The 15813-nt window shown below is 45.3% G+C and overlaps 2 protein-coding genes across 2 annotated transcripts; both read left to right on the forward strand.

The window, feature by feature from the left end:
- The first annotated feature begins 2769 nt into the window (after nucleotides 1-2769).
- Nucleotides 2770-3766, forward strand: LOC101775271. The gene has a single exon (XM_004966443.2). The coding sequence runs from the start codon at nucleotides 2832-2834 to the stop codon at nucleotides 3660-3662; it is 831 nt and encodes a 276-aa protein (XP_004966500.1). The 5' UTR covers nucleotides 2770-2831; the 3' UTR covers nucleotides 3663-3766.
- Nucleotides 3767-9983: 6217 nt separating this feature from the next.
- Nucleotides 9984-10826, forward strand: LOC101753004. Its single transcript, XM_004967242.2, has one exon. The coding sequence runs from the start codon at nucleotides 9984-9986 to the stop codon at nucleotides 10824-10826; it is 843 nt and encodes a 280-aa protein (XP_004967299.2).
- The last annotated feature ends 4987 nt before the right edge of the window (nucleotides 10827-15813 follow it).

Consider the following 15813-nt stretch of genomic DNA (forward strand, 5'->3'; position numbering starts at 1 on the left):
GTACTAATTGCTCCGACGGTTACTCAGATGGACCATCGGAACATCCGATGGTATTGAATTTTCTGAGTTGAATACCACCACTTACACACTGAAGATGCCATCACTTGGATTTTCTCTGTCATTTGGATGTTTGCATACCATAGAATAATTCTAGATATCATGGCTTGGTCACTTGAATACCATAGCATGGATGCTTGAATACCATGATTTGGATTTCAAGAATACCATAGCTTGGATACTTAAATACCATGATTTGGACCTTGCTATGATTTGGATTGCATGCTTGGGACCTATAAAACCTACAAGATATATGCTAGATAATCCATTAGTCCCAATGAATATGGTGCCACTCAATCACTAAAATCACAAGCTATGACCTAATGGGGCCATGTTCGCTACAGCACGATTTCCACCAATTGTTTTGAACATATAGAGCTGGTAGGCATTACTTGTTTCAATGATGCATATGCAGCTACCTGCATATGATCTCTACTACGTCAAATATTTATGTCTGGAAAATCTCTTTGGGGATCTGGCGGCTCTTAGCTGATCAAAAGAGAAAAGGATGCAAATAATGAAGCATGCAAGCGTGCGCAAACTAACTCAACCACCTCTGCAACTGCAGCCGGTAGGAGAGGAGCCCTAACCTAAGAATTTGGAGGAGGACAACCCATTCGTGCAACATTATGACTGGCAATGCTGAGTATACGTTCTCTATCTGGTAGATAGTACATACAATGATGCATATGGTGCTCTCTCATATAATTGTAGTAAGTTTGTAACCGACCGATATGATGGGAGCGCACGCACCTACAGATTTAAAACATGATTTTCAAAATGGCGATGTGATTAAGGACGTAGCTTATTGTTCGGAGGTAATGGCATATGCGTGGTACCAGACGTTAGCATGTGCACAGTTGGTTTGTTTTCAGTCGGCCGGCATGCAGCGATAGAAACTAGCATAGCTGCATATATGATATTTTGCGTGCTTGCTGTGTCTTTTAGCAGCTAGGATGCATAATGCTAGACGCAATTTAGGTGTTGCTTGTCTTGTTCCAAAACTTATGATGAATGACCTAGAAAAAGAATCTGTTTGGGATATATGCTTTTAGATTAACACGAGAAATTTTATTTGTTGAAGAGAAATGTTAATCATTCTACTTGCTGTGCAGTGCTTGCAATTGAAGTATATATAAGATTTGTATAAGAGGCACATAGAAATAAAAAGGAGGCATAACATTTCATTCAGCAAATATTTCAGAAGTAACGGTTTAAATGTAAATCTTATATATCCATGTGATCCCTGAAATTATACTAAAGCTCAGAAAAGCTGGTGGTAGTATAGTATTGCTTAGCATAAGAAAGCATGCATGCATGGGTTGCTGAAGAAGCAGCAGGTAGCTAGCTAGCTCTAGATATATCGGTTAGGACTCGTTAGGCATAACGACTAGAGGTCCCATCATGCATTGTCCGTGGATGCAAGTACCTGAAGCAGCCGTTGGATCTGCAGGAGGGCGCGCATGCATGTACATGGAAGTACTTGTTTATCACGTTCACAGCCGCGCTCATCCGATCCCTTCAACTAACGACGACCCAGTGCAAGGGTGATGAGTGATGAGCAGGATGCACACGATGACAGCCGCATGGGTAGGCGCGGCCGTCCGGGCGACGACCGACGACCATGGAATGGATGTGCAGTCGTGCGGCTTGCTACTATAGTTAGGTTAACAAACTAACAACTGAGGTATAGTAGCTTGGTAGATGATGAGCGATGCGTGAGATGTACACATGCATATATGGCGTGGAGGATGGGCGAGATGGGACATTTGGAATCTGCTGTTCCCCGATCGCAAGGAGGCAGCAGACACCACCCATCTGATGGATCATGGATCCGGCTGTGGCGGAGATGGGAATCGCCTCACCTGCCGCGTGTCCGGTTGCTGGTTGTCCAGCGGCGCCGGCGGCGACCGTGGACTCGTTCGCAACCAGCCACATCGATCTAGTCACTGTTCTTTTTTAAGGAGAACACGGTGACTGCAGAGGCTGCCTCCGATCCTACGCGGCTAAATGATAGGGCTCGATCTGCTGACCCCGATGGAGAATGGAGAAGGTTGGTTTACCACTGGTTGATGGATGGAATACAGAATGCTACTTCGTTCTCTGAAGAAGGTGCCCTCAGCTCCCTCGTGTGCCCTGCCATACTGCTAGTATACCGCGCGCGCGTGCAAGTGTTGACAAATGCGGTGCGGCGCGGCTAGCTGCATGAGATGGCCTGGCCTGGCCTGGAGCCCTGGACCACAGTTAGCTAGTTCAATCAATCATATGATCCATCCATCTGATCGATGATGGTGCGGGCAGATGACCTAGCTCGCTCGCCGTTCCAGATGTGCAATCGTGTGTTACAGATCATGCAATGCATCCTGTCCCTGCTACCTGCTGGCTCCTGCAGCCTTGCATGTCCAACACCTCACCTTTCTGCAGATACAGCCAACATGACACCTAGGCACAACCACACTCTCTGCAACTGCGCACATATGGTCGTTGCATCGATCCAAGGAGCGGAGCTGTTGCGTTCGTTTGACTCCGACGGCAGCCGCTGCTTCTTTCCGCCCAACCTGTCCTCGCGGATCATGTCCCCACTGCTCACTCGCTCGCCGCGCTTCTGCCCACCCACACGTGCAACCACCGCGTGCCCTTGGCTGCCTGCTTCCTCCTCATATATACCTCAGCTCGCTCGACTCCTCCTTCCCATCTCACACAAACCAACGCAGACGCAGATCTACGATCTATTAGCAGCAAGAACAAGCTACAAGGTCACCCCAACAACAACCATGGCTCCCAGCTTCGGCCGCTCCATCTCCTTCCCGCTCAGCCCGGCGCGCTCCTCCAAGCCCCGCGCCGCCGCCGCCGCCTACCACGTCCGCTCCATCAGCCTCCCCTGCCGCTCCCACCCGCTGCTCGCGCACCTCCAGACCCACACCGCCGCCGCCCGCGCCTGGGCCCTCAACCCCACCGCCGCCTCGCCCTCCTCCGGCCTCGCCCACATCGACGCCCTCCACGCCGCGCTCACCGAACTCCTCCTCCTCCCGGAGCCCCAGGCCGCGGTCCGCGCCGCCTCCTCCGACCGCCTCCTCGACGCCTTCCTCCTCCTCGCCGACGCGCACCGCGGCTTCCACGAGGTGCTACTCACGCTCAGGAGCGACGCCGCCGATGTCCGGGCCGCCCTCCGGAGGCGCGACGCCGCCAGGCTCGCCTCCGCCGTGCGATCCCAGCGCAGGAACGAGAAGGAGCTCGCCCGCCTCGCTGCCACCGTGTCCTCCATCGCCCTCAACAGCAAGTGCGCGCGCCTCGGCTTTGCCGGAGCCACCGCAGAGGAGACCGAGATGGCAGCCGCGCTCATGGACGCGGCGGCCGCCAGCGCCGCGGCCTCCGCCGCCGTGTTCTCGGCCGCCGCGTCGGTCTCTGCCGCCGCGTCCTCGTCCAAGAAGACAGCGACCTTCGTGGCCTTCACCAAGAAGGCGGACACTGCCGATGTGGAGCCGGAGAAGCTCGAGGAGCTTGAGCAGTGCATTGACGAGTGCGAAAGCGGCAGCGAGATGGTGTTCAGGAGCATTGTTCGGACTAGGGTTTCGTTGCTCAACATTAGGACCCCCGCAATTTAGAGAATCACATCCCCAAGAGAAGCTCTAACTGCTGTACACTAGAGAGTATATACTGTACATAGAAACAGAGAACATATATACAAGAAAGAAGACATTTTGCCGTACATATCTTCTTCTCTGAGTTTTGTGCGCTTGCCTGATTTCACCTTACAAGTTACAATCTTTACTCTAGTATCAGTTACATCCATAGATGAAGTTCAAAATAACAGAGGAATTAACCCAGAGAGAGAGAGAGAGAGAGAGAGAGAGAGAGAGAGAGAGAGATGATTAAGCTAGAATTACCAAGGCATAACTGATTGTTCACCACGTGAAACGGGGCCATTGGTTGGAGGTAGCTTAACATAACATTATCACAGGGATAAACACGTACTGTACCTTTATTCATATCCATAGCATCTCCCCCCACTAAAATACAGTCAGTTATATTATCAACTTAACCCAATCCATGTGCAGTCCAATGGCATGATATGTGTGTCTTGTGACAATAATGGCCACTATTCTATCGCCCCCACCCCCCTATATATTAATAAGTGGGATTAATTGAGGATTTCTCAGGATTTGATCAAGTTGCTGAACCTTTTTCTTTAAATCTTTAGTGAGAGCATCTCAACAAAAAATCTCTAGTGGGAGCTTGCTATAATGCAAGTATGAAAATTGGTTATAAGAAAAAAGAAAACTAGGAAAACAAAGAAAGAAGGACCAAGTTTTTTTGCCCTATGATGGGCCATTTCCTTGGATCTAACAACCTATCTCCTGCTTCCTCTTGTCGATCCACTTATTCTTACCCAATGCTGAGCACCACCATCCCTTTCACCTATGCCCCCTACACACCATACATCCTCCTTACATCTCCAATAGCGAGCCAAAATTATGTTTTTTCTTAGTAAGATAACTCTGACCAAAGGCATTAGCATATTCCATGAGGTGGCACCAGTGTACGAACCAAGGCCCATCCAATGGGCGAGGAGCAGCCGCAACGGACATGTAGCACTAGTAGGTAGCGATGCGAGCAGCTTGCCAAAGATCCACGGTGCCGCAAAAACTGATGGCACTTCGTGGTAGTTCGAACTAAGATGTCAAACGGTAGATGTCACATACAGGCACGCAACACCGGCGTTCGGCAAGCACGTTGACAAGCATGAGGCGAGAAATTGGTACACTACGAGGTTTACATGATTTTTAGGTTGTCAAAGATTATTAATCTACTTTTAACACAAAATAGTCGAGATTTTTTCTAGCTTAATTGATGTAATCCCCGAGAGTTATTGTGAAGTGTTGATGGTTTTTTGGTTGGATATTTTGTTGCTAATTCTTTTCTCTTGAAATTATATAAGTTGGTTCTTGATAACCGTCGGCCACTTGATAATCAATTTATAAGAAGAATAACGTCGGATATTTGAAAAGAACACTCCAGAAATATTTGATATCCTATAGGTGTAGTAGTATAAGTCAAGCACAAAATATTTCTTATAGGTAAACTACTTAAGTAAACATATATATTTATTATTTGTTGTTTCACATCTATTACTTTCTGCATCCGTCTTTTATGATGATACAAATTCAATAGTTAGCAACACATATTTTGAAGCATCAATGAGTAATGCTCATTCTGTTTTTCTTGCTACAATTAATTATACATATTTATGTAAGAACCTCCTTATAATTACCTAAAGATCTGTGAGATCTCCATGCAATCTTCATGAAGTAGAATTTCATATGCAAAGTTTAAAATATTTAGGTTTCTAATCATAGTGATTATGATGAAAAAAGAACTAATTGTAGTGAGTCTAGCCGCGCTATTTGTGTGGACCACCTTGCTATTAGATACAACTAATATATTCACTAATGTCATGGATTTTGTAGTCAACATGATTTTTAATGTATTTTTTAGTGTCTAAAAATATATTAGTGTTATCTCAATGCACTGATTGTAGGGGTCACATAAATGCTTTAGACATGTATATTCTTTATCCTCCAAAAATCAATTAATTATGAAGTATTTTAGAAAATCTGAGTCTTACCTTCCTGTATCGTTGTTGCAAGCCATGAGCATTAATAAATTAAGAGAGCATTTGAAGAAATTCAGGAAAGAAGTGTGGGGAACAAAAGAAGAGCTTTCTAGAAGAGCAGAAAAGGAGCTTGAGCCGAACCTACATGTAGATAATCTCTTTTGTATCATTGTTTCGTGCACACTCTATATTTAGCCAATCTCTTTTGTAAGGAATTAATATGTTTATAAATTTTTCCAAGATGTTGATTGGTTTATATTGTCATATTGTAAGTCCAAGAGTTTTTATGGAGAAATATTTAATCTATATTATAATCTGCACTTTTTTCTCAACAAGTGGTGCCATTGTATCAAGTTGCATTGTTTCAGATGAGCCTATGCATAATGTAATCAATTTAAACTTAAAGTTATGCTAAGATAATGAAAAACGTAGTTTGATTTATCAACCTATTGTCTTAATAAAACAATAGACCGTCAAATTTACTCTTGGTTTATAAAAACGCATTAACAATTTTAAGCCATAATTTGGGTAAAAATATCGAGGTGATCCTATTCATGACGTCCATATGCAAAAGAGAAGGTGCTCTTTTTTTACCACATTGCCCGTCCTCTTTCAATGATAGGTTCAGTTCATGACATCCAAGAATAGTGTGCACAAAGATTGTGATCAATGCATATCAAGGAAGTTGGTTGGCTCATGGCGCAGGAAAGAAGATGGCGCATTGGTGTAGCTACCAGAGTGAAAACAATTGGTAGACATGAATTGGACACTCCTTATTACATCGGGCCGATTGGATTATTCTTTGAGTTAGGGACGGAGGAAGAAAAAGGTCCTATTGTTTCCGCAGCCATTCCCCTTGAACCAAAGGACTCGAGCCAGCCAAATGCCCACCTACGTACTAGTGTCAGACTCCATTGATGAATTGAATTAGTCTTGAATCATTACACTTAGCTGCTTGGCCGTGTTCGAAATGTCGAAACAGTGTCTTTAATAGGTGCTAAATTTGAGCACACTTGCTATCTTACTATTACTAATTGGAGGCTCCTTTTGAAGCCTCCAGGTGAAGCCACCTAGGATTCCTAGGTGGACACTCTAGAAAAAGAGAGAAATCATAGAAATTCTCACAAAAAAGCAAAACATCCGACCATCAATCGATATATTTAAATCATCATGGCCATTGGATCTATTATGTTTTCTAAAAAATTACCCACCTATACCATTATGAAAATAGCCTAAAGTAACCCCCTAAATCTATATATAAATTACCCACCTCTGCCATTATATAAAATAAACTAAAGTAACCCCCTAATCTTTATCAAAATTACCCACTTATACTATTATTAACAATATTTAAAATAACCCCCTAATTTGCAATTGAATTGCCTACCACTATTACTTAAAAAACTTAAAGTAACCCCTTAAATTTGCATCTATATTAACCACACCTATCATTATTAAAAATAACATGAGGTAACTCTACATTTGAATCAAATAACCTTAATTAAAAATATACAGCAATATATGATTCTAAATCATCTATATCTTTCACTATTGGTATACGATATAATAATTAAGGTCTATGCGCATGATATGTATCACCATTTATAAGGATATAAAATGATGAGAATATAGATTTCTATGCTAAAATTGTATCTCAAACATAAGGTTCATTAAACAAATTCAAGCACATACCTGCGATGCAAAGTGAAAACTTAAAGATTATAAATGTGGATGAAAATATTATAGAGTAATTACTAACTAAAATCTATCACAATTGGATGAAGATATTAAGTATATACCTACATAAGCATTGTGTGTTCGAATATTTAACAAACGAGAGCTAGCTTATGGTAATAGTTTTTTAGCAATGTAGTCTCTTTTTTCCATTGGAGGCTCCACATTAGTTCCCACGAGACAAGTCAGAAAAAAGAGACAAATTCTCATAAAAATTAAAAACATCAAACACCAATCCTGTAAACTATAATAATCATAGCCATTGATCTATTATATTTTCTAAAAAGTTACCCACATGATAGTGAAAATATTCAAAAATGAGCTCTAAACCTATATTTCAATTACCGAGCTTAGCTATTATAAAAAATAATCTAAAGTAACCCTATAACCTTCATCCAATTTACTAATACACATCATTATAAAGCATAACTTAAAATATTATTCTAAAATTTTATCTATGTTATCCACGTATGCCATTATTAAAAATAACCTAAAGTAAACACCTAAATCTTAATATAATTATCTTCATGTGCATCATACAGAAATATCAAAAAATAAACTAATATATGATTTTAAATTATCTATTTATGTTAATATATGATTTTAAATTATCTATTTATGTCATTGTTAATATAAAAATACTAATTTAAAGTATATACACATGACGAGTAAGATCATTTATATATGTATGTGAGGAATTGATGAAAAGTATTGATTTGTATGCTAAACATAATGTATGGAGGATTGGAGGTGTGATACAGGATTGGAGGTGTGATACAAAATGGAAAAAATATGAATATGGATGAAAAAGTGCATTGAGTAATTATTAATTAAAAATCAATCACAACTGGGCAAAGATAGGTACATATCTATATAAGTATTATGTTGAAGTATTGAAAAATAAGAGAGTAGTAGGTAAACAATTTTGATTATTAGTTAGGAGTTTAATTTCTAAATAATTTTTAAATACAATAGCTTCTAAAAATATTAGCCCGTCGGGAGCACGGGTTGATGGACTAGTTATATTATAACGCGAAACGTCAGCTTAAACAAATCTAAACGAGGAAATTCTATTGACTCGGCCGCTGGCGCGCTTAACCGCGTGGTCAGGGATTACAGCTAAGTAACATTGTCGTCGCATCGCATGCAGGGGACACTTGGAATCTCAACACCGAAACCGATCTAGACATCAGGTCTACTCTAGTTTGATCAGCAGTCTACTCTAGTATCTCTAGTTTGATCTAGGCATCATGCACACACGGCTTAGTACTAACACAAGCCGAATGTAACACTCCTAGATCAAATTTGAATATCAAATGCACAAATGGGATCGGTTGAGTTGTCACAACGGCAGGATACGTAGCACACCTGTCATGTCCCGTGGCCATAGACATTGTCTGATGGAAGCTCCGGTGATGCAACCATGATCCCATCTAATAAGAAACAGCCTGTTAAGTGTGGATCAGACACATAGAAAACTAGTGTTTTACTCCCTCCGTCCCAAATTACAATTCGTTTTGATTTTTTCAGATCCATAACGTACTTTTATTATATATCTAGACATAAAACATATCTAGATGCCTGCAAAAGCCAAAACAAATTGTAATTTCGGACGGAGGGACTCTTCTTCCCTAGCTAGGTCAGTCGCTATCGATCGATCGTCATGGTCTCCGATCCGGTGGCTGAGTTCCTTTCATCAGGTCCAAGCTAGAGAAGAGAAGAGACGAGATGCCCTCGTGCATCATATTGTATTGTGCCCACTGGACCGGCCACCGGCAACACCGGGACATCCACAGCTGGCATGGTGCCTGCCAGCCGTACCCTAGAATCCCAAAACATCTCCCTCTTGCCCCAAAGTCTACTCTCTTGTTTCTTCAAACTGCTCCCATTTCCAATTGCCATCCTCGGATTTCGACTGTCCCTGTGGTTGCTTGTTTGGTTGCTGCGATGGAACCATGCACCTAGCCAGGGTCTATACTTGAATTGCAGTTTACAAATTTCACATAAACCGATAGAAGACTCATCGATCGAATTCAGTTTTCAGTAGGAATACATGCAAATTCCCATGCTCCAAACAGACCTTTTCCAATCCAAGAATCGACACACGGTATCGGTCAGATTGAGATGCCTGATCTGTTTCTCGTCCGGACGTTGACCGTACGTACGTAGCTGAGTAGCGTACGTGGCGGACATGCGGACATCCACGCGCACGTACAGCTTCAATCCGTTCCATGGCTGTAGTACAATCTGCATGCGTGTGCATGTGAGGCGTCCACTTCACAGAAGCTTCGTCGGTGAAGGAAGCTGGAGCTGCCTGCTTCCGTGCGCATGGCTTTTCAAACAGTGACCAGCGCCGCGACAACTCAACAGCTCCAGATAGCTACCTCGTCGTCTTCGTTCGTCTCCCTTCCCTTCCCGTCTCCCCCCTCGTTTATATATACACGCCGCACGCACACGCTTGCCTCGTCATCGAGCTCAATCCGTTCCATTATTGCGGCGCGATCACACTGCCAAATTGAAGAACCCAAGGCTAGCTAGCTGAACAACACGTACAGAGAGATAAGTAATGGCGCCGACGATGACCGTGCCGCTGAGCCCCGGCAGGCCGGCGGCGAGGTCGCTGATGGGCGGCGGGCACGTGCGGTCGGCGAGCGTGCCGTGCCACACACACCCGCTGCTCATGGACGTCGACGACCAACTCCTGGCGCTGCGCTCCTGGACCTCCAACCCCGGCCAGAACCCGCTCTCGCTGGCGCACGTCCGGGCGCTCCTCTGCGTGCTCGACGAGCTGCTCCACCTCCCGCTCGCCCAGGGCGCGCTCGTCGCGGCGGACAGCCTGCTCGATGGCTTCCTCGTCCTCGCCGACGCCTTCGGCACCTTCCTCGCCGCGCTGCTCGCGCTCCGGCAGCACGCCTCCGAGCTCCACGCCGCCGTGCGCCGGCGCGACGCCGCCAAGCTCGCCTCCGCGGCGCGCGCGCAGAGGCAGGTCGGGAAGGAGCTCGAGCAGCTCGCGGCCGCCGTGGCGCGCGAGGCCGCGAGGTGCGCGCGGGCGAGCCTGGCGTCGTCGACCTACAGCGCGCCCGCCGAGCTCGAGGTCGCGAGGACCGTGGCCGAGGCCGTCAACGACACCGCGGTGGCTTCGGCGGCCGTGTTCTCGGAGGTCGGCGCCGTCGCCGACGCCGCGGCGGCCCTGGCGTCGCCGGCATCGTCTTCGCCCAAGAAGAGGCTGCCGCTGGTGAACGCTTCGTCCAGGAGCAGCAAGAGGCCGGCCAGCGAGGAGCAGAGGGAGGCGGTGGCCCTTGGGAAGCTGCTGGAGCTGGAGCAGTGCATCGGGGAGCTGGAGAGCGAGAGCGAGAAGGTGTTTAGGAGTCTAGTGCAGACCAGGGTCTCGTTGCTCAACATCCACACGCCAACATTTTAACTAGAGCTTTGGTAGTGGTGAATGTTGATGCATACGTATACCTGAACAAAATCAAGTAATAAAGTTGCAGAATTGAGAGACTAATATAGTTTTTACTTTTTAGGCTGTGATCGGTATTCATGAAGCAGAGCAATATGTGTGCTTATGTATGTTGTGATTACGGAAATGATGCAATAAGACTGGGTTCTTTTTGGCAAAAGTTAGTCCCTGCCTGTGTACAATACTCTTTGCCTCCTCACGATTGCATGTCATATGACCAAATACTCCTCGGTTCTAAATTGTAGGTGCATATATATTAGAGTAAAATGCACTGAAGGTCCATTAGCTTGTAAGGAAGTGTCACTTAGGTTCACAAACTTTAAAAGTGCATTTTTTGGTTCATAAACTTATTAAGGGTGTGTTTGGTTGAGCTGTGGCTTTTGAAAAAGTAGCTGTGAACTGCGGGCTGTGGAAAAGCTGCTGTAGATTGTGAGTTGTGAGAAAGCTGAAAGCCGTTTGGTGAAACAACTGTGGCTTTTTGGAAACACTTACGAGCGGACCCCACTCATCAGTATCTTTTTCTTTCTCCTGGCGCACAGATCGATAGGATAAGGGAGGAGGGAGCCGCACGTGGCTTCGGTGGCCGCCGGCGAGGCCTTCCTGGCGCCTGTGGAGAGACAGGAACACGCGACTGGACCGCCGAGTCAACCACCACCATCAGACGTCTGGGCAGCCGTCGGGCCAGGCTCAGGGGCGGCGGCGACAGCGAGATGTCTCGTACCAGCACGCGTACGACTCGGTACCAGGTGGACCACCAGCCTGGTGTCGAGTGTGCGCACGCCGCAACAACGTCTGAGCTCGCGCCCGCGGCCGGAGGAGCTCGCGCACACGATGTCGGAGCGGAGGGCCGAGCTCTCTGGCGGCGGCGGATGGGAATAGTAGGGGAAAAACGAATTGATATCTCATAACTAGTGGCAGGTGGGAATTTTTTGAAGTTGCCCACCTCCACAGCCGAGAAGCATTGGGAAGTTGTTGTGAGTTTTGTACTGAAGAAAGGTAGCTTTGGCCCAAAGCATCTATAAGTTTGCCATCACTTTGGTTGACTTTTGGCTTTTTGAGAAGCAAAAGCAGGTTGGGAAGCCCAAGGATCCTAAGTGGTGTCATCTAGATCCATAAGCAGCCACGTGGGCACCAATTGCTGACCTGGCAAGCTGAATGGGGACATCTTCTCTCTCATCTCTTCTCCCTCCCCATAGTCTTTGTCTGAGGCATTTCATCGAGCAGGTTGCATGCGACATGAGCTCCAGCGGAGTGCAATGGCTGCGGCCGGCGTGGCACTGCCATGGAAGCGGTGCGGCGTCCGTTCGGGGCTCGCACGCGTTACGCCAGGCCACACCAGCTCTCGGCGGCCGCTGCTGGAGCCTCTTGTTGATGTCCACGGCCCACCGCGGCGTCCAGTTCCGCCTCTTTCGCCCGCATCACGCGCGCCATGCTTGCCACAGCGGCGCGCACCAGCGACTGACGCTGCCAGTTCGGCAATTCCAGGCCTACTCCAGTCCAGCGCGCTGCACATCCGTGGCAGACTGTCAGCTGGCTTGCTTTGGCGCGGCCATTGACGTTGGCAGCTGTTTTGCTCTGCTCTGTGGAGACAAGCTGAGAGAAGTCAGCCGCTGAATTGAGGAATCGAGGAGGATATGGTAGAGTGGCTGAGGGTGGTGTTTTGGATTGGACTGACGGACTGCAGGTGCTTGGATTTTTGGAGAAGAATCAGAATAGGAGCTGGTGGTGTAGCTGCTTGGCAAAAGGGAAGCCGAATAGGCACTAAGGCAGTAAAGAACTTGGGGGAGAAGATATCGCTGCAGCTCCCCATGGATTGGATGAAGAAGGTGCAAGAAAGATGGCCTGCAGTTGTTGGCTCGTGGAGGAGAATTGGCGCTGGGATTAGGCTAGCAGCGGATGGGATTTGTGGAGGTTCTTGTTGCTCACACGAGGCCGACTGCAGCGCGGAGGCGGCGGCGGCGGCAGCACAGGCCCGGGGTAGAGGCGACGTCCATGGCAGCGTGCTTGGCAGAGGCGTACGGTGGCCGTTCCGACAGTAGCACGATGGGGAGAGGAGAGGAGTGAGACAGAGGAATGAGATGGGAGAGCGATGCGAGTCAGCATGCCACGTCGGCACTTGAAAAGTTCATGCACATAGAGATGCACTTTCAGAATTCGTGAATCTAAGAATCGACCTCCAATGCATTTTACTTTATATATTATTATACATCTAGATATAATGTATATCTAGATGCATAATAATGATATCTATGAATGTAGAAAAATCAAAACGACCTATTTGGAACGGAGGAAGCAATGAGTATTACAAAGTTTGTTTTACAAATTCGATCTCCAAAAGTGAAGGTTGACACTTGACACACCTATTTGAACAAAATCAAATAATAAAATAGCAGAATTAAGAGACTAATTTTGATGCTGCGATCAGTATTCATCAGACAAAGTGATGTGCTGATGTGTATGTGATCGCTGCAACAAGACAATAAGAGTTGCATGTTATATAGGCCAAACAGTGAGCATGCATAGCAAAGTTTGTTTTACAACCTCGATCTCCAAAAGGTACTCGGTTGAAGGTTGATGCTTACCTATGTCAACAAAATCAAATAATAAAGCAACAGAGTTAAGAGACTGATTTAATTTGAGGCTATGATCACTTCTTGGCATCTAGCTTGCTAATTGTACTGAGGTACTACGCATCGACATCTGAAAAGAAAAGTGCACATACACACATGTACCAATTGTTAAATTGTGCATGCGCCTCGTGCCTCTGCTTGAAACTAGCTAGGTTGTTCATGCATCTGATTGATTGCATCGAATCCATGCCATGCGTGCGCAAGAATTCACACTGTGTAAAACGTGCCTTGTTCTCATTCCAGATGCAAATGCGACGGTCGCTCGACATAGGCAAATGCATAATTAAATTCAGTGACAAACTCTCCAGGAAGCCAGCACTATAGCGGTCTTTTTTTTCTCTCTCTTTTCTTCGAAAGATATCTCTGTAAAAGTCTTGCTCTGTTCTACACTGCTTAGCTATGCGAACGTGCAAGAAAAATGGCTTCCTAGACTATGATTATGATTTTGGTGATTGAATGCGAACGTGCAAGAAAAATGACTTCCTAGACTATGATTATGATTTTGGTGATTGAATGACAACATTATTATTAGGACTAACATGTGTATCAAGAATGAGCATTCATAGGTCCAATGGATGCATGGTACCGAAACCGGGACAAAGAGAGGAATGAATTAGATTTGCCCCATGAATAATTATTTTTGGGTTGAACAAATGGCTTGGATTTTTACAAAATCATGTATAATACTTCACAAGCTTTCCATAGAGTCCAAGATCATCAAAATCGAACTTTGGAGTAGAAAGTTATGTAGATGTGCTGAAAAATGGGTACAGGAAGTTCCAATTGTACCATCGGACTAAGCAGAGGAACATCCGGTGCTTACAAAAATAAACTCAACGGATGATTTAATGAACATACAGGGTATGCACCGGATCATCCGATACTACCATCCGAGTTTGCATATTTACTTTATCAAAAATCTCCAGAGAGCTTGAAAAATAGGTGAGGGGGGCATCGGAATGTCCGACGCTTGAAAATTTGTTTGTGTCAGACTTTTAGTCATTCATTCGATACTAAAAGTTGATTAAAAGGTTCAGATTTTTTAAGAATCCCATGTAGAATTTCATAAGCTTTTCAACAAATATAAGATCATCAAAAATGGAGTCCGGAATAAAATGTTATGACTAAAATACGGAGAGTAGCGACGTGGTGACCGTCATCTAGTGCTCAAAAAGTGACCGAATGATAAGCTTTCCAACAAGTACAAGTTCATCGAAATCGGAATTCGGAGTTGGAAGTTATGGCTGAAATATGGAGGGGCATACGGTAGCACCACTTATTCCGATACTATAAAAATGCATACCATCGGAAAATTCAATGATACACTTTAACTAGCCGTTGGAGCAACGGCTCTTTGATGCCTTGGGCTGTTTATACCCCCTCCACTCGCTCATTTGAAGTTGCTAGAGTGTGCAGGAATCCATCGGAGATCAAGACTCATCAAAAACACATTCAAGCGACCAAAAGTGCCTAAGTAATTTATCAAAGGCTTAGCACAAGCTTAGAAGAGTGATTAGTGCAAGGATAGGCCTAGAGAAGAGAGAGTGCAAGGTGTGCTTACCTTGTGATCGGTTCAAGGAGTGAACCATAGCTATACAAGGTGTGCCAGCACCTTGGAGCCTTGGTGGCTCGCCGGCAAGTCTTCGACCCTCTAGCTTGGTATGGAGCGGCGTTGACGACCATGTGCGGGGGACGTGGAGACCGCTTTTCTTTGTGGAGAAACTTCTTAGTGAAGGCGGCATCAAGGTGACCGGGGAACTTGGTGTGAGCCTTAGTGGCCGAGCTTTTGTGGCAAGTCAAAGGGTGTCCAGGAAGAGACTTGGTGATCGAGAAGCAATACTTTTTTGTGAGTGATTCAACAATGTGGATTAGTGGTGGCTTAGTGCCTACCGATACCACAGGATAAATCTTCATGTCAAGAGTTTGCTCCCCCTCATTCCCATCTCTTACGTTTCTGCATTTCATACTTACAACTTGTGTGCCTTTACTTTCTTAGTGTAGTATCTTGCTAGAATTGGTTCTATGTTGCAAAACTTGTTTTGGATGAGGGTTTCATACTAGATCAATCATAGTTGCACATCTTGATAGCATGATTTAGTTTATATTTTGTGAATTGGTAGTGGAAGTCATAGGTTAAGGTTTTAAATTGCCTAATTCACTCCTCCTCCTCTTAGGCTATGGGCACAGATTCCTTACAAAATGTGTTTGAGGCCAAGAGTCATGTGATTTTGCGTGTGGCATGGGAATAGTTAGAAGATGCATTACCGCACACTATCTCATTAAAAATGCATCTTTTATTTGTTAAACCCTCGTTTTAC

Source organism: Setaria italica, chromosome IV (assembly GCF_000263155.2).
Source record: "Setaria italica strain Yugu1 chromosome IV, Setaria_italica_v2.0, whole genome shotgun sequence".
In the NCBI taxonomy this organism is placed as follows: Eukaryota; Viridiplantae; Streptophyta; class Magnoliopsida; order Poales; family Poaceae; genus Setaria; species Setaria italica.